Source organism: Cuculus canorus, chromosome 3, assembly GCF_017976375.1.
Source record: "Cuculus canorus isolate bCucCan1 chromosome 3, bCucCan1.pri, whole genome shotgun sequence".
Taxonomy (NCBI): Eukaryota; Metazoa; Chordata; class Aves; order Cuculiformes; family Cuculidae; genus Cuculus; species Cuculus canorus.
This window is the reverse complement of record NC_071403.1, coordinates 31,188,631-31,215,566: the sequence shown is the minus strand read 5'-3', so window position 1 is coordinate 31,215,566 and position 26,936 is coordinate 31,188,631. Positions and strand designations below refer to the sequence as shown.

The window sequence follows — 26,936 nt, the reverse complement described above, 5'->3', positions numbered from 1 at the left end:
TATGTCTTATCTAGCATTAAGTTTCTGTGTAAGATGAGAAGCAAGGAATTTTCATAGGCTATTAACCAACTTTTTTTTATAAGAGCATAGTGAAATGTGGCATCAGAGCACCATAGAGTAGCTTGCAAACAGCAGTTTATTATATCCTGAATAATATTGTGAATTTAACAATAACGCTTATGGTCTTGAAAATATTAACAATGATTGAAGTTATGTTCTAACATGTTAAGCTGTTTTAAAATATGTAGTTGCTCCAGACACATTTTCAGTGCTGTATACCTAATTAAGTAGTGAACCGAAGTTTTACATTTTAAAAGAGCTGTATTCAGTGCATTTTCTTTCCTCTTTCCTTTATTGAGCATTTATTGGTTTTGACTCATTCTAGTATGTTATAGCTATCAACACCTGTGCCTATTTAGGAATGAATTCCAGTGCAAATCATAGTGAATTGAACAGACGTCTCAAAGATGGATCACAATTGTTGCCGTATTTTTAGAAACTCAAACAAGGAAACAAACAACTTCAGTAAAAGTGATTTAAATAACAAATAACTTATCTTTATAAACAGCTTATCTCCTTGAGAACAAAGAATAAACAAGGCAACAAGAGCTGGTTTTCTTCCATTATTAACTCGCATCACAATACGAATGGGTGAAATGTCAAGAATAATTGGAGAAAATGACAGCATAATCTTCAGCAAAAACATCTGATTTATCTAAATTGTCACTGTTCTTTTTCTTAACCTTGTTATCCAAGGCAATATAGAAAACCTTCCCATTTGGGTCTATTCTGACATTTTCTACCTAAGCGAATAAACCCTCTGCAATCTTGTGAACTTTCTACACACTGGCAAACTCTGAAACACCACCATGCACTATACTGCACACCCCAAGAACAGACTCTCCATTGGCTGTAAGCCCTTGGGAAACCCACGCTTTGGTGTTAACCTGAACAAACAGGACTTTCAAGTGTACTTCTGCAGATTGGCATGGTTAATGTCCTGTAACAGATACAGAACCATTCTGTGGTATGTTTGTATACTCCATTCCCTGTACCTGTCCCTTTGCTCACCTCCAAAAATATGACATTGCAACTGTGTAGAAATTAAATGGACACTTACTTGTTTCACCCAGCTGCATTATTAGTGTGCCAGCTAGCTGAAAGTATAGGGGGTCTTTAACACGGACAAAAATCAAGAGTATAATAAAACCCGTCCGGAGGCCCCCTCTGGCCTCTAGTGGTATAAACTGCATTTCTTTTACATATCCTGATGTGCTGAACCCCATGGGGATGCATGTGTCCAAGGGTCTTCGGGTCTCTGTCAGACCCAATCTGAGTTTCTGCAGAAGGAGAGCAGGGTTTACCTGCGTGCAAGGCTCCAAGATATTCACACCATGGGAAACATCTTTGGCTCCCAAATATAAATGTACTTTTGATATAGAACTGATCATTCAGCCTACTCCACAAAAATGTATGTTATGACTAGTTCTCACCAACACAGCTCCCAGCAAAAGCCATTTTCCTGGAATTATTATCCCAAAACACTCTGGGATAAACTTGATATTAACCTCATCTATTTTGAGACAATCCAAGATGCTATTAATAGTCTACATTGTTTATAAAGCCTCAGATTAATAAAGCCACATAAATGTTCCCAAACTTAGGGACTGACAGACATTTTCACTGTTTACAGCTTGCATTTCAGTCAGCTCAAACAGCTCAGTGTGTTAGGAATTCATTGCACAGTTTTCCAGCTATACAAGCACTACTCAGCATCTCTCAGAACAAGGAGTTCACAGTAGAAATGAACGCTGCGAGGTGGTGGATGACATTTTAAACATTAAAGAATCTAGGAATGTGTGTATTATTTTTTATATACGTGTATGTGTATATATGTGTGTGTGTGTATATAAGCTTAATATTTGTACCTGGCAGATAAGTACACAATGCAGACATCCAAACACCATGTTTCGAAGCACTGGCAACTAATGCAGGGATCAGGACGTCATTTTTCCACAAAGAGCACTGCAGAATTAGTTCAATGCCTTGTGGGTGTTGCCTTATCCTGAGTCAGCGTTCCCCACAAGTTTTGACAAACCATACCTGTGTTCACCAAAATGTGTTAACCTGCGCACTGGTGAGATGGCTGGAGACATTTTGTTTCCTTTCCAGTTAAATATGACTTTTTCTTCTAAAAACAGTGAAAAAAAACCTACTTGAGAGGTACTACTATACCAAATTTAAGAATTAATCATCCATTATTACCTGCATCTGTAGGTTCATGCTACAAGATTCTGGTGTCATATTTGCCACTTGAAATTATACCAAAAAAATCTTTCTGTCCTAGTTGAATAAATAACGTGTGGTAACAAATCCACAAGTACCTAATCTCTCGATTGTTACTCTAAATGCTTGATTTCTTGCATCTAACCTTTGGACCTACAAACACAGCTGACCTCTGTCCCTCCAGATTTTAAATTTGGCCCAAAGTTCATGTCAGAAACAGAATGAAAACTTTCTTTTCTGAATTTACGCTCACCTTCATCCCAAGAAGAGAACCTTTCTGGCAAGCAGAAACAACTACAGATAGGGTAACTCCAGTCTCACGGATCACAAAAAAACCCCATCCAAAACACAATTCAAAATAATCAAATACATTTTCAGAGGGTTGGAAGGAAACAAGGAGGCTGACAGGACTCTGATTTTCCCCCACCTTCAATCCTTCTCTTTGCCTCATTAGCCAGTGTCATGCATGCTTTCACATGATGCAAGAGGGATCGAGTCATGAAGCAGGGCACCCTCCCCTTTGCCTCCCAGGTTGGAATATTTACATTTGACCTCAGTGAAAAAAAAGAGAGAGTTCTCACCAACTGACTGTAACCTCCTTACTTCTCAATGCCACACATGGGTGAGAAAAACATTCACTCCCTCTAGCTTGCTTTCAAACAGGTCTCCACCGCCAGTTATCTCTGTTAGGAAGAGCAGACAGAACAGTGGCAATAAGATGGTATGGCATGAGATAAGCATTCTACTTAAGCCCTGCTCTTAGTACTTACACAGTGTGAGAACAAATTATATTCTTGATTCATCATAGGTGCACCAACTCCCCAAATGTAGGCACTATTTTTTGTTTCTTTAGAACGGATAATAAAACCAGGCTTGGCCAGGAGGCAGACAACATATTATACTTAAGACAATAACAGCGCTCTACTGTATTTTTACATTTGCAGTCAGATGTGGCAGCACAAGTTGTGTAACAAACAAAAACTTACCCCGATGCATCCACATGTGATCTCAGTAGAATTAATGAGTGTTTTCTTGCCTTGCTGCAAGACTAATTTAATAACTAGTCTAAATCAGGTGAAGGCTCCCTCTCACTGCCACTTCGTAAAACTGTGAGCTAAATTTCCATTGAGTAGTTAGCAGCTATCAGCAGAAAGAAAGTGTACTAGTAAGGGGGAGAAATAATACTGGAGGAGTGATGAGCATGAAATTCGCAGCAAAGCTACCAAGCAAACCACACTGCTTATGTGGATGAACTTGTACCTCAGGTTCATTTCTGCTTTCTGAATATCTTTTTATTAACAATTGCTAGGCAGATTTGCTAGGTGTTAACTTTGAGTCTCTCTGGTGTGATCTGTGGGCAGCCTGCCATTTTGCCTACTGCCTAGACACAGAATTTTAGAAAAAAATATATAACTACTTTTCCTACAGCCTTATTCTACCTGGATAGTAATGGAGCATTGTCCGGACTCCTTCATAAGGAAGGAAGGAAAATGATATATGCATTTAGTCATTGGAGGGGCATTGTTAACAGATAAAAAAAAAAAATCTGGAAGACCCCTACAATGGTAGAGTCATTTAGAAATATTAGCAGTGGATAATGGCTTTAAATTGGAGAGGGGAAGATTTAGACTAGATATTAGGAAGAAATTCTTCATGATGAGGGTGGTGAGGCACTGGCACAGGTTGCCCAGGGAAGTTGTGGCTGCCCCATCCCTGGAGGTGTTCAAGGCCAGGTTGGATGGGGCCTTGGGCAGCCTGGTCTGGTGGGAGGTGTCCCTGCCCATGGCAGGGGGGGTGAACTGGATTATCTTTAAGGTCCCTTCTAACCCAACCCATTCTATCACTCTATGATTAATACAAGTTCTTTTCACTGATGTCCTAGGTGCATCAAGAAGGTAAACATTCCGCTTCTTTTGGCAATGTTTCTTATATCATAACACACCATCTACTTGAATCAGGTACTGAGCAATCAAAGATCTTATGTCTTCGAAGAGAAAAATTCCATCAGCTCCTCTTCTCCCTTTCTCTCCTCTGTATTTTCTTTCTATCTCTTTCCAAGTTACTAAAATACCCTTTTTTAAAAATTACCCTGTAAACACAATTTCCCTTTCCTATCCTTTATGACTGAAATGTGAACAAACACTCTCTGTAAGCTATGAGGATAACAAATCTAGGCCAGTCAGTTGTGCTGGTATTGGATGCATCCCATTTGTGAAAAATCAAGAATTTTTAAAAGCTTTAATGCTACTACAGACAATATTGCCGCTTTGTTTGCAGTTTGGGTCAATAATCTCCACTTTGCTATCAACACAGAGCTTTTGGTAAGCATCTCCTCCAGCCCACATTTGTACCTGGCTGATCCCTTTTGCCTGACACCTTGTATGTACAGCATTTCCTACCCAATCCTTTCATCCTGGCTCTCACCATTTCATGTCTTGGTTATGACATTGGCTTTTCCCCTGATCTTGATATGTACATTTTTTCATAATCACTGATAATGCTGTTGCAAAAACCACTAGTTATTCTCTTCCACCCAGACGAAGGTTATTTTTCTGGCTAACATGCCAACCTAACCTACCTGGGGTTCTCTGGAATCATAGAATAGTTTGGGTTGGAAGGGACCTTAAAAATCATCTAGTTTCAACCCCCCTGTGACGGGCAGGGACACCTCCCACTAGATCATGTCGTTCAGAGCCTCTTCCAACCTGGCCTTGAACACCTCCAGGGATGAGGCATCCACAGCTTCCCTGGGCAACCTGTGCCAGTGCCTCACTGCCCTCACGGTGACGAGATTCCTCCTTATGTCTTGTCTAAATCTGCCCCTCTCCAGTTTATACTCATTGCCCCATGTCCTATCACTACAAGCCTTTGTAAACACTCCCCACTACTCCTTCCTTTCTGCTCTCTGTAAGGGCCGCAGGTGAAACCTACAGCCAGGACCGATGCATTATTATCGCCATGGGTTGTTAAGAACTTCTTTGGTTTAAAAACAACCGACCAGTTGCTGCTACGCCGGCTGCACCACATCGCCAGCGCTTGCCCGCGCTCCCGATCCGCGATGCCGCATCTACCGCGGGTCCCCGCACCCCCAGACCCCGCACAGGACTCGAGGAGGGAACCCGCCGCTGTCCCCAAGGCGGAGATCGGCGGGGAGACCCCAAGACACCCCAGGCCGAGCGCCCCGCCTCCTGCGCACGCCGGGATTTGTAGTTCGGCGGGCAGGAGGCCGCGCTGGGTTTAGACGGCGGGGCGGCTTTTGGAGGACTACAACTCCCAGCGTGCCCCGCGCCCGGGCGGCAGGCGCATCCGCTGGCGGCGTGGGCGCCGGGCGGTCCGCGGGGCGATAAGAACGGGGCGGGCGGCAGCGCTGGGTTGCGGATTGCCGGGGACAGGAGGGGGAGAGAGACCAAGGTTAAAGCGCCCGCTCCGCTATGGCCGAGACGATCGCGGACACGCGGCGGCTGATCAGCAAGCCGCAGAACCTTAATGACGCCTACGGGCCGCCCAGCAACTTCCTGGAGATCGACGTGGGGAATCCGCAGACCGTGGGGGTGGGGCGCGGCCGCTTCACCACCTACGAGATCCGCGTCAAGGTGAGCTCCAGACTGGGGCGCGACACCCCCCTCCTGCTGCTCGGCCACCGGTCCTTTATATCTGGCCTCCCAAGATCACCCACCGGCCCCCATGTCCCCAGCCCCCCCAATGTCCTCCCCCTCCTGGCCCCCATGTCCCCAGCCCCCCCGTGATCCCTCAGCTCCCTGTGATTCCACACCCCCCCCCCCCCCCAGACCCCAGTGTCCCCAGTACCTGGACCCCAGAATCCCCCGCGTCACCTGTGCCCCTCTACACCCCTCTTCGTATTCTCTCCTCCAGTCGCCTGATGCACCCCCCCCCCCCCATACCTGGCCCACCAAGATATCCCCTTACCCCCTTCTGCTAGCCCCTAGTGCCCCCCCTTACCCCCTTCTGCTAGCCCCTAGTGCCCCCCCCTTACCCCCTTCTGCTAGCCCCTAGTGCCCCCCCCCTTACCCCCTTCTGCTAGCCCCTAGTGCCCCCCCCTTACCCCCTTCTGCTAGCCCCTAGTGCCCCCCCCCTTACCCCCTTCTGCTAGCCCCTAGTGCCCCCCCCCTTACCCCCTTCTGCTAGCCCCTAGTGCCCCCCCCCTTACCCCCTTCTGCTAGCCCCTAGTGCCCCCCCCCTTACCCCCTTCTGCTAGCCCCTAGTGCCCCCCCCCTACCCCCTTCTGCTAGCCCCTAGTGCCCCCCCCCCTACCCCCTTCTGCTAGCCCCTAGTGCCCCCCCCCTTACCCCCTTCTGCCAGCCCTTAGTGCCCCCCCCCCCTTACCCCCTTCTGCCAGCCCCTAGTGCCCCCCATCGCCTTCTCCCAGCCCCCAGTGCCCCCCGGATGCCAAGTGTACACCCCCCCAGTTCCCCATGACCTCCCAGTGATACCCCCCACCTGCACTCCTTCTCCCTGTGCCCCCCCCCCAGTCCCCTGATGCTCCTCTGTACCTGTCCCCCCAAGATATCCCCCACCCCCTTCTTCCCAGTCCCTAGTGCCGCCCCACCAGGTGCCTCGACAGCAGAGGAGAGGGGAGAGAAGGTGAATGCGGGGCTTGTGTGTTGGTGTTGGGCTCTGGCCTGCTCTTATGTAAGGGGGAGGGGTGTCCTCCAGTCGGTGGCAGTGGCAGGCTGTCGCATTCTTCAGTGCCCCTTCCACAGCTGGTGCAGTGGGGAGCACCGAGGAGCTGGTAGATGAGGAACATTGGAATTCATCCTTGGCATGACAGCAGCCGGAGCCAAGAACTGTAATGGTGTAGTGGTAGTGGAGTCGCTGCATCTCGGTGAGGATGACCAAAGGACAAATGCTTTTATGGGTGTGCTGCTGTTGCATCTTTCAGGGCCTCTTCCACTGCTGGTTTGATGAGCAGCACTGGGGAGGTGACGGATGAGGAAAACTGGGGTTCATCCTCAGCATGACGGCAGGCCCCAGCTGCTGCAAGCAGCAGGAGCTGGTAACTCTGGTGTGGTGGTAGCAGAATCACTGCTTTGGGTAACCAAAGGACAAACATTCTTTTGGCAATACTGTGTGCAACTGCTATTACACTGAAATATTGCTGCACTGTAAGCAATTGCTCACCTGTTCCTAAGTTTGTAGAAGAGGGCGAAGTCTTAGGTGTCCAAGATGTAGTAATATGGGTGGATCTGCCCTGAGAAGGAAGTCAAGTGTACGATTCCAGCAGAATAAAAAAAACATAGAGAAAGTGTAAATAAGTCTAGTGGAAACACGTGCTGAATCAAAGCTAGCTGAAATGATAAGTTGAGTGCGCGTAGGGGAGGGCTTCTTGTTTTCTTTTCTACCCAAAATACAAATCAGGTGCCTAATAAATAGGGCTGTTCTTGTCACATGCTATCAAATACTTTTTCATAGCTGGAAGGTTTGTGTTCACTGACTTGCCCCAAAGGCTGGTAGTCTTGAGCTTGAGAAAAGCTATGTGAAGTTGTTACTATGTTTCTTGGCCTTTTTAGTTTGGTGAACAGGACCTGGAGGAGTGGACAGGAAAATGTGGTATCTGGGACACGGTCCTTGCCTGTACAGCCTGTCAAAGGCTTGAGGCGAGGCACCCTTTTGAGTCTACACTGCCAGGGATAAGTTGAGTTGAAGAAGATGACCTCTTCAAATTTTATGGTTTATGTAGCTTATGGTTGAGTCTGCTACTTTCTCTAGTTTTACTCTTACAGCTGATTGAACCTGGTCAGTTATTACAAGCAACAGTGGAGGGAGAAGAAAGCCCCATTGACCCCCTTAACACACTCTGCAATGTGAGTTCTTTCACTGGACACCATGGAGTGCATATGCCTTGATGGCAGAGGGGGCTTCAGCTGAGGGCTGCTGCCTTGGTTGATAAACACCTTCAGACTAGACTAAAACCTTGAGTGTTTTTTCTGGTATTAAAGGTCTAAGTTCTCAGCTTGGTGGAACTTTACTTTAAAAAGCAATATCAACTGATATCAACTGGGGAGGATACTTCTGTAATTCTGATACTCCTGAATTGTCACCTCAGGTAGCTATTATGTTTCAAGATGCATCCATAGAGCAGGAAGAATAAACTACAGCAATTGTAGACTGTGGCCTCTGATGAGAACAAACTGGAACTTGCCAGCTTATGTTGCATTACACCGCTCTTATCAAGACCCTAGCTGTCCACTTAGCAGAAAGCTGTAACTCTCCCAGTAAGGCACTAGAGGCTGCCTTACTGGGAAGTATTTGTCTTAAGTGCCTAATGACTTTTCTTCCTGTGCGACTGAGCATTTGAAATTGCTCGATCCAGGGAAGATGATACAAAAGGGGCTTAGCTGTGAGATGACATTAGGAATGAGATCAAATTAGCTGCAATTAAAAAATAATACTTTTTTTTAAAAAATCCCCAACTGAATTTCTTCAGCAGAAGGGAAAGCACAAACCTGGGTTCCTCTTAGTCCATCTGCTGTTTGGGGTAGAAAATTTTGCATTCCTGTTGTAATGAGACCTAGAAGTGACTTGAACAAACATATGCTGTGATAGTACTGTGACCGTCCTCTGTTCTTCCTCACAGTCTGAGTCCTATATAAACATTGCTTCCCTCACCTTCCTTAGTTGCCTCACTGTGTGCCTCTATACAGGACTATCTCTTATGATACATGGTGATTCCCTTTCCATTTGTGCACTGCTGTGTACGTAGTACACCAATGCTGTATACATTCATAGCTGTCATGATCTCTAAAATTGAGTTTTATGTCTCTGTATGCTGGAAGCCTACATAGCAGGTAATACAGGTAATGCAGAATTATGTTCAGTGTCTAAACTTGTATCAATTAATTGCTTCTCAGCAGAACATAGACCGTGTTGTTAATATGCAAATTTTGTCATGGGAGAAGAGTTCAAACTTGAATTGTTAAGGTATTGTATTTATAAAAGGTAGGCCTTGTACTAAGAGCCATGTGTGAGTGTGGCAGGTGATAATCGCCACCTAGACTCTGTGGTTTGACAACTGGTTGTGGTCACAGAAAGTAGCAGCTGGTACAGTTTCCTTCAGCAGTGCTAGCAGTGGCAGTAGAAAAAAAACTGAGAGGATGGAGTGAGTTACCTGTGTTATATCTTGAAAACTACGTCTACCACTAACATAAACATTAAAATGTTAAGTGGTGCAGAAACGGATGGTTTAACTACTGCCAGGTTCTGGTAGAAGCTATTGGACAGTCTCTTGTTGTGGATGGAGGTCGTGCTAAGCTGGAAACATTGTCAGAGAGGATGCTGAGATTCAAGTTTGTGTTGAAGCGTTTAGACTTGCACCATTGTCATGGCGTTTACAAACTCAGTCCATGCTATCTTTATGGCTTTGTCTGAATCTCGAAGCTTAACTTTTCAGGGGAAGACTGAGCTTGCAAGTAGACTCTTGAACTGATGTCTGGTAGCTAATATCTTGCAAACTACTAGTGTGAAATACTGCAGTTCCCCAAAGCTTTTGTTGGCAAACTTTCTGCTGGTATTGCAACTGATGCGTATCTGTTCCTTGGAAAGCAACAAGTGGAACAACCTTATACTTTGGTTCTTGTATTGCTATAGTCATTGACTTCTAGTGGAAGCTGGAAAGCCTAATGGGGAACCCAGAAGTTTTGGGTAGACTGCTTAGTAGCATACTAAGGGATAAATACAGCAGTTGTATTTCAGTACTTAGTTTTTCATAGCGAGTGTCTTTGCAAGCAAGAAGGATGGCTGTGCATTGCACGCAATGCATGATGCTTTCACGAGCAGTTAAGATCTCCAACAGTGCTGCAGGTAGAACATATACCACACTTCCAGTAGGGCAGCTTACTTCACAGATGATCAGTTGGCCAAAGTATTGACTTTCTGAGCCTGAACTTTCATGAAATAACATTCTGTTCTCTGCAAACTGTACTAGGTGATGACAGAAGGCTTTCCAGTGTAGCAACCAGTATAAGGCACACAAAGTGATGGTATGCCACTACAGTGCAGCTTGGCAACGAAAGTAAAATCTCTTGTTCCGTAATGGTAAATGGTAGAAAATGCCATTCTGCACTGCTAAAATAGCAAATTTGGGTGGGTCATGTTCTTGACAGGCTACTTGAGAATTTGCTTTTCCTCAGCAACATTAGGCAATGAGTTTGTACTATTTTAAGGTATCCTTTGTGTGAAGGCTTAGGGTGAGCTTAAAAAGGAGAACAATGCAGTAGAGTATAAAACTCCAACTGCTTTCTCTAGGGAAATAAAACTTGATGAAGTAGTCATCTCATCTGAAGGTGTCTAGCTGATCACAGTATGCTGACTGTGTGGTGGTTAAAACTAGCATAATAAACTAGACTGCCTGCTAAAGAAAAGTGACAAGCTACTTCACTGCCCTTGTCTCTTGAGAACTGAACCAACAGTGTTCAGGATAAATACCCTTGCATGCCTTATGCTGTTTCTCGTGAGTCTTTCCTAGCAGTCAGGAGTGGTAGTGATTCCCTTCTACTTGTTGCAACTTTTCAGAGTGGGCTTGTGCAAGTCAACACTCTTTAAGCAAGAGCATGTGAATACTTGTTACTATTTATGGGCTCTAAAACAGTCCTCTTTCTGAGTTCCAGGGAGCAAATGTAGAACAGATGACAGTTGTCATATTATCATCCTATAGGGTGTTTTAGTCCCCAATCCAGTTCCAGGTATCATTTGACTTCTACTGTAACTGAGACAAATACTTCTGGTAAGTGGGTCAACAGGAGTGACTTTGCTCAAACAGATTTGGTGCAACAGCTTCTGTTGCTAAATCCTTTAAGGAGACAAGACTTAAGCTTTAAAAGCAAACCCCGATCCCAGCAACTGGTGATACACTTCAGAGCTGTACCCCCACTGTAAAAGCAATGCCATAGGAGATAAGAGCATTGTTTATAATACTGTCCACAAAGTCTATGGATATGCGGGAAGTAGCTACATTTGGAAAAAATATCCATTTGTTAACACCATTTAATATGTTACCTTTTCTATAAAAGTGGCTTCTGTGCTGCCCATTTTAGTTGGCTTTGTCACCTAGACTAAAAGGCTAAATTATCTGTTTATGGTGAGTGACAATGTGCAGAGATGTCATTAATATTTATACTGATAGCATTATTAAATACCTGTTACAGGAGCTACTAGTCCAAGTAGTTAAAGAATTCTGTTTAGTTGAACAGAAGTTAAAGAAAAGCCTTTGTCTTCTTAATTTTGTTCTCTAATGTTGAATGGCTTGTTGCCTCCAATCAGTATGATTAAACTAATCACTAAGGCACACCTTAGCTACTCCAAGTTCCACAGCTCAGTGGCTTTTCTTGAGGTGTACGCCTTGCTGCTGTGATTCCAGATGTTGTGAAATGCATCACTGGCGTGGCACCAATGCCCTCTAAGGCAGCAGACACTTTTCCTGTATCTTCTAAAGAAAGACTTTGGTAGACCTGCAGAGGTACTTGACTACATAAGCCCAGTGCAGGGAAGGAAATGAACACACAAGCTATGAAGTGCCTGCAGTGTTAAGAATAATAGCAGTCTCTAAGGTTTGGGGAAGTATGTCAAAGTACTGCCAAACTTAACCCATTTTTTCAAGACTTAGTTTGGATACAATATTTGCTTTTCAGTATGTTTATCGTAGTCCGACTTAACTGATTGACTGATTTGAGTCTGACTTCTGTGATCAAATAAGTTGGAGTAAGATGGTAAATAAACTGGTAGTGTAACTTGCTCAGAAAGCAATTCTGCCATGGTTTGGCAAAGTGGCACTCAGTCTGGTTAATGTGGGGGGTGTTGATGTTCTGTCCTTGAATGAAACCAAATTTCCTGTCCTTGTGTTTGGCAAGATTTGAAGTTGCAGACTCTTCTCCCACCACAAGAAGAATCGGCTCTGCTCGTACATGTAGTTGACTTCAGCATTATTCAGTTTCACAGTGAAGTGTGTGGTGGAGTAATGACTAAACACTGACTCAGTGTGGATGTGTTTAGAGGTGCATAATCAGCACTAATTCTGTATTTCTGTACTACTGCAAATCTTGCATCACACTGCAAGCCTGTTCTGGCTGTAGTTAATTCCTCTTTTAATACCCTATTCTGGATGCTGCTACCAGTTAGATATTTTTAGACCACTGTTCAAGGAATAGAAATGCACTGATTTAGGTGACTTAATCTTTCTGTTCTACAGCCCAAGTACCGCACCTTCACAAACATTAACTGTTCTTTCGAGCAGTAACTCAGAAGGGGATAGCTGAAGGGCTAAGAACTTCCCAGGACACTGACTAGGGAGACGTAGAAGTGGAATGACTTGGATGAAGGACTTACGGAGCAAGGAGAGTGGATTTCAAAGTCTCTTCCTACGTATTTGCTATGAGCAGGTGATTTTTCTGTAGACGTTTTTGATTAAACTATGTTCAAGAACCTAGTCTAAAGGTACTAACCTAGTTTGGTGTTGACATCTGTTACTGTGTAAATAAAACAACCAAGTCTCTGAATAGCACTACTTGTTAGTATATTGGTTTAACTGGTGACTTAAACTTTTTATTTCTGCACATACAATGTAGGCCTTGATTGTCCTGTATTAAGAGCACACTCTAGTACAGTGCTGAACAGACCAAATTAAATGGAACAATGACTAATCTTTGTAGGACAAATGGCTGTGATCCAGTTAGGCATGTGATGCCAGAGCATTTTGATACATCTTTATTTTTTAGAGGACTTGCCAAAAAAGTGTCAGCTTGAACTTTAGAGCAGTCAGGTCTCTACTGTTTTTTCATCTGGGGAATTAAATAATGCATTGTTGATTTATGAGCTTCTAACTGTAGTGGAAGTATTTTCTTTAATGGTTTTTTTTTTACTTGGTAAAGCAATGCCAGCTACTAGAGGCTGTTTTAACAGGTACATAACCTGAATGCTCTGGAAACTACAGCACTAAATGAAAGGTCTGGAGTCACTGTTAGTGCTGTAGCTTTTTTGATGCAAGATGGATGGAGAAGCCCATATCTTCTAGGCAAGGTATAAGCAGAAATATTTTACCACCTGAAGAGAGGCATGCAAATGGATGCCTACTGTGGCTCTTTCTTGAGAATCCATCTCAAAACACCTGCCACAAGAGGATCTTCTGGGGCACATAGCGCTATATAGCATTTGCTTTATGGCCGGTCTTGAAAGTGTAGCTCTAAGTTAGTGTATAGCAGCTTTACTGCAAAATCCAGAAGAAAATGCAATTAAGTGGTTTAAAATGACTGTTATATCTGGAAATAAAGCTTCAGGCACGATTTATATGGGCCTAAGCTACAGCACCCCTTAAGTGCTAAGATATACTACAAGTTAATGAACAGAAGCTGTCGGCCTTTCTGTAACATGTTAAGTGGCTGCTTAAGAATGTGAATGTTACTGCTCCAGTAAACCTGGAGATATGAAGGTAGGTTTTTGCTGCTTAATATATTTCTATGCTAGTTAATTATCTCGCATTTTGCTTGTCTGAAGTGTAGGGATATTGTCTGTAGCTCACAAAGCACATTAGAACTTCTGTTCCTGATTAGAAACTATCAATTGCAGTAATTCACTGCATTTATTTTTTTTGGCTCCATTTGACCATAGCTGGTAGATGTTACCTAATGGTGTTAAAGCACCAACTTAAGGGGATCCTTCTTCAGTCATTCTTAATGAGAAATGAATGGTAACCTTACAGTAGGCCAAACGAGTATATGACAGTTATACCTTGCAGTTGTGTAAAAGTGGCAATCCCTTCTCTTTTAAAAGAATGTTTGGTATTCCAGAGGAGGCTTTGACTTGATAACCCTGAAGAATTATCTGGAGTTATTAGCACTGAGTGTTGTAAAAGCCTTTGCCTGCATGTGCCCTGCTTAAAGTAGGCCCCTCTTTACTTCTGGCTTCTGAGGGTGCAGCCTGAAGAGTAAGAAATTACTAAACATACTGTTTTTCTAGGCTTATGCTAGGACTTCATCCTGCTCTGAGCCTTTTGACCGTGGCACACCATAGTTCATCTGTCCATTATGTTGGTGAACTAGGTCAGAGGATGATAGATGCAGCTTGGCAAAAACCCAAGGAGCTCTACGCTAATTCTCACAGAGCAGCTCAGAGCTCAAGGGAATGGACTTTGCAAAGTCTCTTGTCTAAAGTCTCTTGCAAAGTCTCTTAAGACTGACAGTCTTTGTGGTTGTTTTGCCTTTAAGATTTTACTGCCTTTGCCTTCAAGATGGAAAACATCCCAGCTCCATGTCTCAATACTGGGGAGTGGGGAAGTTCTGTAGTTCTTGGTATAGCTTAAGTCAGCATTGTTTTGAATGTAGGTGTGTAGATATGGTCAGATTTTTCCAGTGTTCTATCAAGTTCCAAGGTTTTTTGCATATAATATACTTAAGTAGAGCTGGACACCAAGTGGAAATAAGGGGATATGGTAGAACTAGTCTGTGATCAAAAGGGCAAACTTGGAAAAATAACCAAATATCTGACCTTTTGCAGTGGAGAAAGAGTTTTTTCTTCAGTAAAGTACACAGCAAAAATCTAAACTTCTAGCAACTGAAGTTTATGGCAAAAATTTGCCTTCTTACTTGCTTTTTATAATTGTAGGAAATAGGGAGGTAGTTGCTTATGTCAAGTCAGGAAGGAAACAAACGACTGACAGGGTTTCTGCAGTAACAGTGGGCTGCTGGAGCCATTTTTTTTTTTTGTACTAAAGGACATCAGGTTCTTGTGTTAATTATCCACCCTGAATGCTACAACAGTAATACCCCAGAGCTACGTTGGCTGACTAAATGTAGCTGAAGGGTGTAGTCTCTTGACGAAGATTACAGCTTGTATGAAGAGATAGTGAGAAGCTTGAATTTAGCTTCTGAGAGTCAAGGCCACAAACTTCTATCAAAAGTGAGCCGAGTGCTTTCTTTCACTCCATTTTAATGGAAATAGAGTTGTATCAAGGCTACCATAACCTACTTGAAAAGACAACATCAAAGTAGGTGCTATGGCAACGGTGCAGCTTTATTCACAGCCTGTTAGGAGTGGGAGACATGGGCAGTGTGGTGCTGCTGAGTGTTACGTTGTCAGATGAGGGAATGAATCAAATTTACCTCAGACTATCTTGGATAACTACAGCTGTGGAGTTTCTGCAGTTGTGGGTGTGGACTGAGCTGCAGTGACTTTCAGAGTCAGTCTTGGGGAGTGTCAGCCTGCACTTTGAAGGAACCCAAATGCTATTTGCCTTCAATTAATGTCTGGAAACAAATTTGTAGGAGCAGGTCTGGCTATTTGCAAGACCTTTTCCACTTCCTGGATAAATTAATCTAGTCTAGGTAACAGAAGGCTTACTTAGAATTATAAACTAATGTATTTAAAATACTCTAGTTTTTTCTCCTGTACTTAAGGTACAGTTTTTTTCTCCTGTACTTAACAGCTAAAGGCTGTTACCTTGTCGAAGCTACTGTCTTAAGACTGTCATTTGCTTCTGAGGTGAATTGGGAACCTCCTGTACCTGTAGTTGGACTTGTAGCTTGAATATGATATAACATAAATGTAGCTGAAGAAACAGTTTCTGTGAATACAGGTTTTGCCCTGAAATCTATTAGCTGGCAACCACTGCTTACCCTTACCAGCTTGTTGAGCACTAGCCAAATGACTGTAGAAACTCATTTGGCATCTGAGTGGAAAAATGCAAGAGTAACTTAAGGGTCTGTTTTTGACATCTGCTGTTTAACTATGTAATTTAACTTGGCATCATTTCTGACAGTGTTTGTTCCACTGTACTGGATTGGCCATTAACTCGCCCAGCAGAATACAGACTTATTTTGACAACAGTCAGAGAGAGCCTAATGGGTGTATGCATGTACTCTGATACCGAAACAGTGCTAGGCAGGATCGGCCTTGTCTTAACATCTTTCTGTGCTCAGCATTTGGGGATATATGGGACTTTGTAGAGCTGATTTATCAGTCCTTCCACAATAATGCTTTATCTGCAATTCTGACTAGTGGCTATTGGTTGCCTGATGTCTTAGGTAACGCATAACCCTTTCAGGTTGAGGGCTTGCATTCAAACTGCTAAGAGGTGTGGTTTTGGACTAGGAAGTTGTTGGAAACTTTTTTTTTTAATAAAAGAGACTAATTATTACACTGTAGAAGAAACAATTGCTGCAGTAATTATGCTGAATTTATCAGAGGAATGAGCTGAGCTCCAGGGGCTATGCCAAAGTGGGTGATGAGTTTCATGATAGTAGACTTTGCATATTGGCAGGCAAGAAAAACAGATGCTATAATGCTGAATTAACACAGGGAGAAATGTCTGTAAAAATGGAACTAGTGTGACTTCAAGTTTTGTGCCTTACTCTTATCTCTGTTCTAGCAGGCAAACAAAGTTCAGAACAGCTGCTGGCACCTTGTGATTAAACAAAGATAACACAATGTAAACTATGAAGCTGAGAATAATTTTGGTCTTGAAGTAACACTTTAATGGAAGTATAAAGTTTCCACTGACACCTTGGAGTTGTCTCCTTCCACCAAATTCTTGCCCAGTGGTAGCCTGTCCTTCAGCAGGTGTCTGACTTGCATAATGAAAACCATCTATGCACAGTAGATGGAGGCAGTTTAATATGCAGAAACCCTTCCTACTGAATGAAAAAAGTGGTCTATTCAAATAAGGTAATACTTCTTAAGGAGAAAGGCACAAACAGTAACTTTAGGTGTGACTATACCCTGGGTTAAAAACAGGGACTTAATACGTAAATAGGTTAGGCAGTATAAAACAGGACTCTCAAATTGCTTTTTCTAAATAGATCCTTTCTAGCAGTTGCATATCTGAAGAATGCTATTCTATCAGTACTAATTTCTGTAGGAAGGAGAATTGCTGCAGTTCCTGGGTTTTGAGGAACATGAGATTTGGAACAACAGATAGCTCTAATTCATATTCAGACCAAAGAACAGGGAACTACAATTTCCTTTAGTATGTAGTTGTTAAGTTGTGACTTATAAGCCACTTAATTTAATGGGAGCCTTCTAAACTCCTTAGTTTGACCATTTCCAGTGCTTATAATCAAAATTGGAAAAGATTTTTCAACTTAAAGGGAAAATTAGTTCTCTACCTGCCCTTTTCTCCTACTTGCTAGCTGGGCTATCATGTCAAAAGTTCAAAAGGGAAGGTAGATGGTAAAGTGAGCTCAACTGGCACTTCTACACCGACATTGTACCTGTAAGCCTGACGTGTTGTTGTTTAGAGATTAACTTTATAGCCTTCATGCCCAGAAGCATGAAAAGAGTTCCTGAAGACCTGGAAACTCATTGAATTTTAGCTGGTTTTATTCTGTTCTAATCCCTCCTGTAAGTAACTTAAGAGGAGAATGGAATATCTTCTGCAGGTGAGTGCCTGTCTGTTAAACATTGTAAAGTACTTTCTACCAGAGACACTGACAAAGAGTTGATGTTGTAATGCAGAAAGCTGAACTTGGTTAAAAAGCCAGCAGCTGAAATCAGAGAAGAATAATCTAGTACTTTGCTTCTGGGAATCTCCTTCATGCACTCTGGGCGACCTAGCTTTATTCACGTTTGAGCAGAGTACTGTTATTCTCAAGAAGAGTGTGTTTATTTATAAAGCCTGACTTCTGACATAATAGTCTTAAGTGCAATTTTAGTATTAGTCACTAGTACAATCATCAGTGTTATAATCTGCAAGGGAGAGCTTGAATACTCTTATACATTTTGCAATAAGAGATTTCGTAACAAAATACTGTTCTGTACTTCATCTGTAAATCATGCACTAAATAGCATAAGGTGAAAGTATATGACTAACTTCTCAAGTGCTTTTGAACAGTGACAGACGAAAACTTGTTATTGGCTGGCAGTAATACAATGGCCCATAGTTACAGGCCCGCTTAGTGCGGGAAAGTATCTCTGCAATTCAACCTGTTTTGAGCAGCAGGAAGTATCACTCGATAGCTTAAGCATAACAGCCTACAAATGATACCATATGGGGGTAGCCACTCAAACTGGGCACAGAAGCTGAGTGAAATAGCTTACAACTTAAACAACAAAGCCCGAAAGGCGCTAGCTGAGAATGACTAGTGTGCTTCTACCAACAGCAGAACTGGGGTTAACTGTAGTCCCGTGTGAATAACAGCTTCTGTAGGGTACTCCTCAAGAGTCTTTAAAAGTGTGCTGAGACTTATAGTGACTATGCAGTCTGACAACAGTAAGCTTTATTCTGTTACTGCTGGTTACATAGGGCAGTTACAGATTCTTGCTCTTGCTTTTAGGTCATAACTCCTACATACAAACCCTTTATAAACACTCTAGCTAGTGTACTATCTCAATGACATTTAAGCTTCAGAGCTTTTAAGCTCCAAGATGTCATTGGAAGAGTGCCCTCTTGATGTCTGCTCATAAAATAACATGCAAGTTGGACAACAACAATGGGATAACACTATACCTGAAGAATGAATAGAAGTAATAGAAGCTCTTGCAGAAGTTAATGTAAAGATACCTGTGAGGGATGCTTGTGTGTTTAACATGGTCTTGTGCAACATAATAAGCCTGGCTCACGTTTGGTGTATCTTTCAAGAGTGTAGGCTTGGGTGCTGACTCTGAGTCTTGTTTAGGAAAGTTCTGCCTAATCCAGCTCTGCTTGGTTTAATTTTGTAGCAAAACAGTCTAATCTCATCAGCATTAAATGCTGTGTTGCATCTTTGTCTTGGTGGCTTCTTTTCATAGAATCATATGATGATTTGGATTGGAAGGGACCTTAAAGATAACCTATTTTCAACTCCCCTGCCATGGGCAGGGACACTTTACAGTAGATCAGGTTGCTCGAAGCTCCATCCAGCCTAGCCTTGAACACCTCCAGGGATGGTGCATCCATGACTTCTCTGGGTAGTCTGTTCCAGTGCCTCTCCACCCTCACAAAGAAAAATTTCTTCCCAATATCTCACCTGAATCTCCCCTCTTTCAACTTAAACCGTTACCCTTTGCCCTATCACTGTCTGATAGAGTCCTTCCCCAGCGCTCCTGTAGGCCTCCCTTAAATGCTGGAAGGTTGCTATAAGGTCACCTCGGAGCCTTCTCTCCTCTAGCCTGAACAAGCTCGAGTCTCTCAGCCTGTCCTTGTATGGGAGGTGCTCCAGCTCTCTGATCACGTTCATGATCATCCTCGGGATTCTCTCTAACAGCTAAATGGCCTTCCTATTCTGAGGACTCCAGAACTGAATACAGTGCTCCAGGTGTGGTCTTATGAGAGCAGAGGGGTAGAATCTTCTCCCTCAGCCTGCTGGTCACACTTGTTTTGATGCAGCCCAGGATGTGGTTGGCTTTCTGGGCTGCAAGTGCACATTACCAGCCATGTTGAGCTTCTCATCCACCAGCACCCCCAAGTCCTTCTCTTCAGGGCTGCTCTCAATCCATTCTCTTCCCAGGTTGTAGTTTTACTTGGGGTTACCCCACCCCAGGTGTAGTACCTTGTTGAACTTCTTGAGGTTTGCACAGGCCCACCTCTCAAGCCTGTCATGGATGGCATCCCTTCCCTCCAGCATGTCAACTGTGCCACACAGCTTGGTGTCATCAGCAAATTTGCTGAGGGTGCCCTCCATCCCTCTGTCTCTCTTGGACAAGGATGTTAAACAACACTGGTCCTGGTATTGACCCTTGAGGAATGCCACTTGTCACCTGCACTTGGACTTTGAGCTGTTGACCAGAACTACTTGAGTGCCACCATCCAACTAATTCCCTGTCCACCAAGTGGTCCATCTGTCACATCTGTGTCTCCCTAATTTAGAAACAAGAACATTGTGGAGGGCAGTGTCAAATGCTTTAATAGGTGCATGGAGAAGACCATTAAATTATTAGGCGTGATTTGCCCTTAGTGAAACCATATTGTCTGTTGCCAATCACCTTATTTTCCGTGTGCCTCAGCAGAATTTCCAGGAGGATCTGCTCCATGTTTTGACCAGTCTGTAGTACCCTGGGTCTTAATTTTTTCCTTTTTTTAAAAAAATGAGGGTTATGTTTCCCTTTATTTCTGAGCTATTGAAACCTGTCAGCTTGTACCAGCAAATCTTCAGCTTCATCTGGCTTGAATGGTTTAATTGCAGGAGTCACTGATTTTGATTTAAAGATGTTGGAGGTCATGTAGTATCAGGTAGCAGAAAAGCACAGGAAGGTCGGTTCATATCTTAACGCTGGTACCTGAAATGCTCCCTTGAATGCAATAAAAGGAGCCTGTGTGGATTAAGATGATTTCCCCCCCCCCGATTTTGCACCTGTGTTGGCATTGGGAATCCAGTTCCTGGGGCAGTAAGCATAGCAGATGCTTGTGCAACCTTACAAACATCTGAATCTGCTACTCTGCTAGGTGATAGCAGTGGCAAAATGCCAGTGATTAGAATGCCATATGAATGAGGTGCACGGTTTAGCAGTTTGAGGCACAGCTTACTTATATAGCCTACAGAGCTTTATCTGTATTTCTGTATCCTGAGTGTTTCTCAGTACTGTTGTACTGTTGCTTAAGTGGAACTAACCTGTAACTTGGCTTGTTTCTTGCTTCTGCTTATTAAAGCTTCTAGTTTGTCTAATCAATAGCTTATGTTCTTGTTTTCAGACAAATCTACCTATCTTTAAGTTGAAAGAATCTACAGTCAGAAGAAGATACAGTGACTTTGAATGGCTAAGGAATGAACTGGAAAGAGAAAGTAAGGTGGGTAAAATGAAAGGCAAAAGCATTTCCTCACAGACTTATGATACTGATACTGTAATGTGATCTTTGTTATAAAGTATATATATAGCACGGAGTAGATACTGTACTGATACTCTAATGTGATCTTTGTTGTAAAGTATATATATAGCACAGAGTAATTACTGTGCTTGAAAACGTCCAGAACTAAGACACTCTGTCAGTCTTTCAGCTAAGCTCAGACATAAAATGCTAGAGGCAGCTTAATGGTTTTGAGTTGATTGAGAGTTTGAACTACTTGAATTCAACTTACCTCTGTGGGTGGATATTGTTCTCTGGTCATGTTTTATTACTCCACTAGAGATGCAATTGAAGAGTTGGGTTCTGTTGGAGGAAGAGACGGCACAGGAGGTGTATGAGCTTACTTATAGACTGCCCTTACATACACTTTTCCAAATCTTTCAGGTTGTGGTACCGCCTCTACCAGGAAAAGCTCTTCTCCGTCAGCTCCCTTTCCGAGGGGATGATGGAATATTTGATGATTCCTTTATAGAGGAAAGAAAGCAGGCACTTGAACAATTCATAAACAAGTAAGTGAATCTAGTTATCTGAAGACAGGTCTGGAACTCTTCTCTGGAAAATGGAATTATAGCTGCTAATCTTTTAACTGTGGTAGCTGCACTAAGTTCAGAATGGTAACTTCCACATGATCTTGCAGCAGGGCATACTAACATTACTCATCCAGTGTTTGGTTTGGTTATTTTAATGCTTACCTGAGCAGCTGAAATGAATGTTAGTGTTGTATTTAATCTATGCAAATTGCTACTAAAATTATAGCATTATAAGCAGTTCTACTTTATCATTTCTGAAAAGGTGTCCTCCATTGAGTGAACAATGGAGCTTACAATGGATTTACAGCAGTTTACTTTAATTGCAGATGTGAGATATTATCAGCTTGCATAATGATGCATATTTTCACACATGTTCAGAAAGATACTCAAGTGATTAAAAAACACTACCTGAGGTACACACATATATAGTTTGAAATCGATGCTTTGGGGTTTGTTACTGCCTTTCAAAGGGTGAGCAGAAATGAAAGTAACAAAAGTCATTTGGTTCTTTCTACCATCTGACACTACTAACTGCTCTCCATAAATTAACCTGAAGAGCTACTTTCATCTCTAGCAGTGTAGATCCAAACAGAAGGTACGAAGGAATACTGTCAGTCAACCAACTCTTCTGGTCTCTACAGCCCACGCTGTTCAGACCATCTGGATTTGGGACTGCTCCCTTCAGAAGTTCAAACTTGTCAGTTCCACTGGCATTTTAATCTTATTCAATAGTAATGCTGTTTAACAGGCTCAATTTAGAGGTGATGCTAATGGTTCTGAGCAGGTAAGATGCTTCACACAGCTTTTTCCTCTGTTTAAAGACAAGAGTAATGAATTTTCAAGACATCTAGTTGTGTCCTTACACCATAAGAAAGATGTACGTCTAGCAAGATGGAATGTGGGCGTTTTTAAGGCTGTATAGTCAAGCTAATCATGACTGTAAAGTACAACTTCTGTCCATGCAGGCTTGGGACTCTGTTAAATGTGGAAGTAGTGTACTTACTGTAAGCTTTGTGTGCTGAGTCTAGCAGTATGGGGGGGGGGCGGGGCATAAAAAGAGCTTTTTATGTTCTGAAGCAGCTAGTAGTGCAACAGTCATCTTTACTGGAATCTCTGAGAAACTCGGTACAGCTGACAGAAATGGAGTGGCCAGTTTACTGCTATCAATTGTTCTGTTCTATGCAAGTAAAACATTGATCTTGTGGAAGTATAAAAATTCTTGGTCAATTTTTCCTCCTTTGAAACATATAAGCAGGCTGTTAATGTAGATTTTGATGTAGTGGCAGACTTGAGTACAGCTGGAAGAAGACTCTTTAAGAACAACTCCTAGCTATTCAACCTTACCAATTTATTCTAATGGCATAACCAACTCATCAAGCAAATATTACTAATTAAAGTTTTGAACCATGCAGAAGCTTTAAGGTTTCTACCAAGTACTCTGGGTACTAGTGAGTTTAGACCTGAAGGTAATTTACACAATACATTCGCATTGCTCCGTTCTCAAAGCTGGTCTTCATTCCTAGAACTAGACAAGATTCCCTCTGTATTCCTCTGTAACTGATATCGCTGTATCAAGAAAAGATCTTGATATCCAGGAGTGTTAAGGTGGGTGTTGTTGAGAAGCTTTGTCCCTCTATATGTAAAACCTAGAGGGACTAAATCATGGGAAGCAGCTTACTGGAGTCAGTTCTCTTGGGCCAGCTTGCTGGCACTGCCACCAGTGCTACCTAGAATGACATTTGCAGGAGTAGCTCTGTTGCAACACTCTTGTCTGCCTGAACCTGACTTTGTGATACATGAAAACTCTTGAAGTAGCAACTGCTATGTGTAAGGCTCTCTTTAGTGAAGAATATTGAGGAAAAGCCAATATGGGTATTGTGAAACCAAGAGCTGAATCTGAAGGATCAGATCTAGTCTTGCAATTCAACCACCAATTTGCAGGCCTTCCTGAAAGAGAGAAGGAAATCGCTACTGCCTTGTTATGTTTTCCTGTGTATCTTTCTCTTGAAGCTCAAGATCAGCAACTTCAGTCTGGTTGGGGTAAGAAACTCAAACTAGTTGTTCCTGTCTGTCTTCCTGGTGAGCTAGTGCTTGAGGCTGCTACCCATTTACTGGAACCTGGCAAGATTGATAGGTTTCATGACTGTTTGAGCTCTCCTATTCAGTATTGATAATACAGCTTCCTTATTAAAAAACACCCTCAATGACAAGTGAGTAGTGGCAAGTAAATCAATACTATGGTGAAATAAGCACTAGTAGGTGATACATTTGGAGAAGATGCACCAAAGTGTTTGGAAGTACTCATGCCAAGCCACTGGAGTTGACTGTGTTACAGGTGTTCCAGTGGATGACTTCCATTTAGGGTAGAGTAGGCAGATACAGAAGACAAGTCCAACAACATAAGCTGTCTTAGGGAGGATGGGGGAGCTTTCTCCCCTAAAATGAGAAGCCTGTCTTAACTGACCAAACTGAATGTACCTTTTTTATTTTTCAAACTAAACTAAACTGTTATAGGTTTCCATATCCATAACTGATCAACTTATAGGGATTCTAATTCTCTTGGTTTTTTACCTACACAAAAGACTGCATATTATTTTAAGTGTTTAAAGGTGATACCTTGTGGTTTTCTTCCAAGCTTGAGCATGTCTCCTAATTCAATTTTGGCTCCTTGTTAAAAGGATAGTGGCTCAGTCTATATGCAGAACAAAACTAAGTCTACAGTAGAGGTGCTGGTCTCTTCTAGAGCAGATAAGCTTAGTCTCCTGCATTTCATATCTAAAGATATCTGCAATTAACAGTCCGTATGCTCTGGCTGTGCATCAGTGCTGCTTGTACATGCTAGGAATAGTGACCATGGTAAGTCAGTCCCTGCTCTGAACAGTGTCAGCTTTCAGAAGACCTTCGCACCCCCTGGTGGAATAGGTCTTTAACTCTGCCCGGGCTAACTGCTAATGAATTAGAGAACTGGGGGGTTAAGCTGTCCTGTAGAAAGCTGTCCTGTGTCGAAGGCATCAAGACCTGTAAAAGTCCACTTGGCTTGCTTAAGTAGGTTTTCTAATGCTAGAATAGGTGCTTTGTTAGTCTCCTCAATTGCAGGTGACAGATGATGACATAACATGCTTCCAAATCGATCAAGATTCTCATGGACTAAATTCATTTAAGGGAGAATGACATATCCTGCTGCAGACATCATTTTGGTCACCAGTAGTGAACTGGAAGTGGGATCTATATCTAAGTGCAGAGCCATAGCTTATTGGTATAAAACCTTGCTCTGCTGACTTAAAGTAGATTTGATTCATTAGCACTAATGCTTGTTTTTATTTCTCCAGGGTTGCAGGCCACCCACTGGCACAGAACGAACGCTGTCTTCACATGTTCTTACAAGATGAAGTAATAGACAAAAACTACACACCATCCAAAATAAGACATACTTGAGTTCTGAAACAGTCTTCTCAAACATTAGTGGTTCTTATGCTTGGTTTTAAGAGGCTGTAGTTTTTCTTAGCATGCTGAGGATAAACAGGCACAAAGTCTCCACTAACATCACTACACTGCTTGGTCTTTGCATATGCTTTATAGCATTGAAGAATTCACTTGTCTTCTAGCTAAATCCCTCTGAATCTTTGATTTAAAAGTATTATGAGACCATCCACCCCTTCCAATGTCTCACAGATCTTTCCACTCTTATTTGCAGTGACTTAATGTTTACTGACTTGGCCTTACTTGAACTTGCACAGTTGTAGTGTCACATGTTCACTTGTATCTGACTGAACTGCTATGCTCTTTCTGAAGTAGTCAACTGTCTGAACTTCTGTAGAAAGACTGCTTTATTTCTGATACCCTGTGTGAGAAACACTTATGCAATTGTCTTCAAGCTTGTAAAACACTTTATACTGAAGTAATGAGGGATTTATCTTTATATTCTGTAAGAGGGGGGGAAAAATCAAATTTATATATGAAAGTAACTTGTCTAAAGTTTTGAAATAAAAGTGAAAATGCACTTCATCTGTTTTGTCCATCTTGACCTTGAGTGTGGGGTGTCTTGTGCTTTCTGAGAAACGGGCTTGACTGTACCAAGTCAGTTTTTCTGCAGTGGAGTCTTGTGTTAGTAACAGCCAGCACTGAATACTCTTAGATGCTGGCTCTGCTTAGCTGTTATGAGTACGTGTAAACATACTGAAAGCATTCCTGGTTTGTGTAGCCAAAGCTGGAATACCATTTGTGGTAGGTGGTCAGCAGATCTGGGGCTTTAGTAAGTTTGAGAAAAGAGTACCTTTCTGCTTGGCATGAGAGGCATCAGTGTAGCTTCAAATAGCAAGTGAAAATTATACCATTCCACAGACAAAGGAATGTTGGCATAATGTATAATATGTTATAACTTCAGTCCTAGATTAACGTAGCTCTGCTCTACAACTGCAATTAGGGACGTGAAATCATATGAGCCTGCTATAAGATGTGAGCGTAGAGCACTCCCCTGAGCATGAAAGGAAGGGGAAGCTGTAGCATCAATGCTTGAAGTGCACTTTACAAGCAACACTGCTGAAATGGTTTTTCTCACTAGATGCTTCTGTGACTGGAGAAGTTTCCTTACTGCTTCCAAATTACATAGGAGTTACCTGTCTAGGTAACTCTAAATGGATTAAAGAACAGTAGTAACAATTTGATCCAGTGTTTTGTGCTATTCGGTAACATATATTGGGTAACAAAGCTGTGCTGTCCTTCTTACAATACTACTCCTTATTGTTGAAAGCAACCTACAAGCTTACTGGCAAAGTTATTGGTTTCCTTTGAATAAAACCATTAACCTAATTTGTGGAAATTTGGATGTGAAAGTTTGAACTGATGAGACAGTGGTGGCTGACTGGATTATATGTAGTACTAATAACTAGCTAGACTGAATAGTTAGATGCTCAAATAATTGTTCTTTCTCTGTCATGCTCGATAAAGACTGTTGAATGTCTCCAGCAGTCCTATTAATGAAACCAAGGACCAAACCTGACACAGACTTCTTCTAGCCAAGTGCAGTCTAGCTTTTGCAGTTTTAGATAATGTAACATTTCCTGTGCTTGTTGAATCAGACTTAAAAGTTGGGTTATTCTTGGAAAGAAAGGCTAAACATATTTTGAAGTAAGAGAGAGAGAGAGAAGCTGCATACTTGATGTTGAAATATTCTTATTTCCAAAGTGAAGGCTTTTGAGTGTTAAGGTCTGAGGTTGACAGGACATCTGCACTGAAGTCTGAAATTTCAGAAACCTGGGCTTCAGTCCTTCAAGGCTAGCTAGTGACCCTAATTCTTGTGCAGTGTAACTGGTTCTGCTTCTGTGCAATTTACTGGGAGGTGAATGTGGTCTGAAATTAGC

At 42.4% G+C, this 26,936-nt stretch overlaps 2 protein-coding genes across 4 annotated transcripts in view; one reads left to right on the top strand and one right to left on the bottom strand.

Annotated features, from left to right (window-relative positions):
* The window catches only part of AFG1L (AFG1 like ATPase), a 76,770-nt gene extending 72,866 nt beyond the window's left edge, over positions 1-3,904 (bottom strand). Inside the window, exons 1-2 of one of the 2 annotated variants that reach the window (XM_054062129.1) lie at positions 3,273-3,903; positions 2,868-2,969 (exon numbers count right to left, since the gene is read on the bottom strand). Coding sequence is in view for 1 of the 2 variants with exons in the window: in XM_054062128.1 (XP_053918103.1) it covers positions 3,273-3,288 (16 nt within the window). In the remaining variant the exon portion in view is untranslated. Of the gene's footprint in view, positions 1-2,867; positions 2,970-3,272 lie in introns of both variants that reach the window. The other variant, XM_054062128.1, reaches the window with a different exon arrangement.
* A 1,668-nt stretch (positions 3,905-5,572) lies between these two features.
* On the top strand, positions 5,573-25,712 carry SNX3 (sorting nexin 3). 2 transcript variants are annotated; one of them, XM_054062929.1, is made up of 4 exons: positions 5,588-5,879; positions 20,894-20,989; positions 21,431-21,555; positions 24,906-25,603. In XM_054062929.1, the coding sequence occupies exons 1-4, from the start codon at positions 5,718-5,720 to the stop codon at positions 25,009-25,011; spliced, it is 489 nt and encodes a 162-aa protein (XP_053918904.1). In that variant the 5' UTR covers positions 5,588-5,717; the 3' UTR covers positions 25,012-25,603. The 2 variants fall into 2 exon arrangements, with proteins under 2 accessions (XP_053918905.1, XP_053918904.1); XM_054062930.1 differs by lacking the exon at positions 21,431-21,555 and having other exon boundaries at positions 5,573-5,879; positions 24,906-25,712.
* Positions 25,713-26,936: the final 1,224 nt, after the last annotated feature.

Excerpts from the sequence above, each read along its gene's own strand:
- SNX3 (XM_054062929.1), top strand. The coding sequence starts at position 5,718 with ATGGCCGAGACGATCGCGGACACGCGGCGGCTGATCAGCAAGCCGCAG. Across the intron at positions 20,990-21,430 it reads AACTGGAAAGAGAAAGTAAG|GTTGTGGTACCGCCTCTACC; the intron begins GTGGGTAAAATG and ends CAAATCTTTCAG. Across the intron at positions 21,556-24,905 it reads CTTGAACAATTCATAAACAA|GGTTGCAGGCCACCCACTGG; the intron begins GTAAGTGAATCT and ends TTATTTCTCCAG.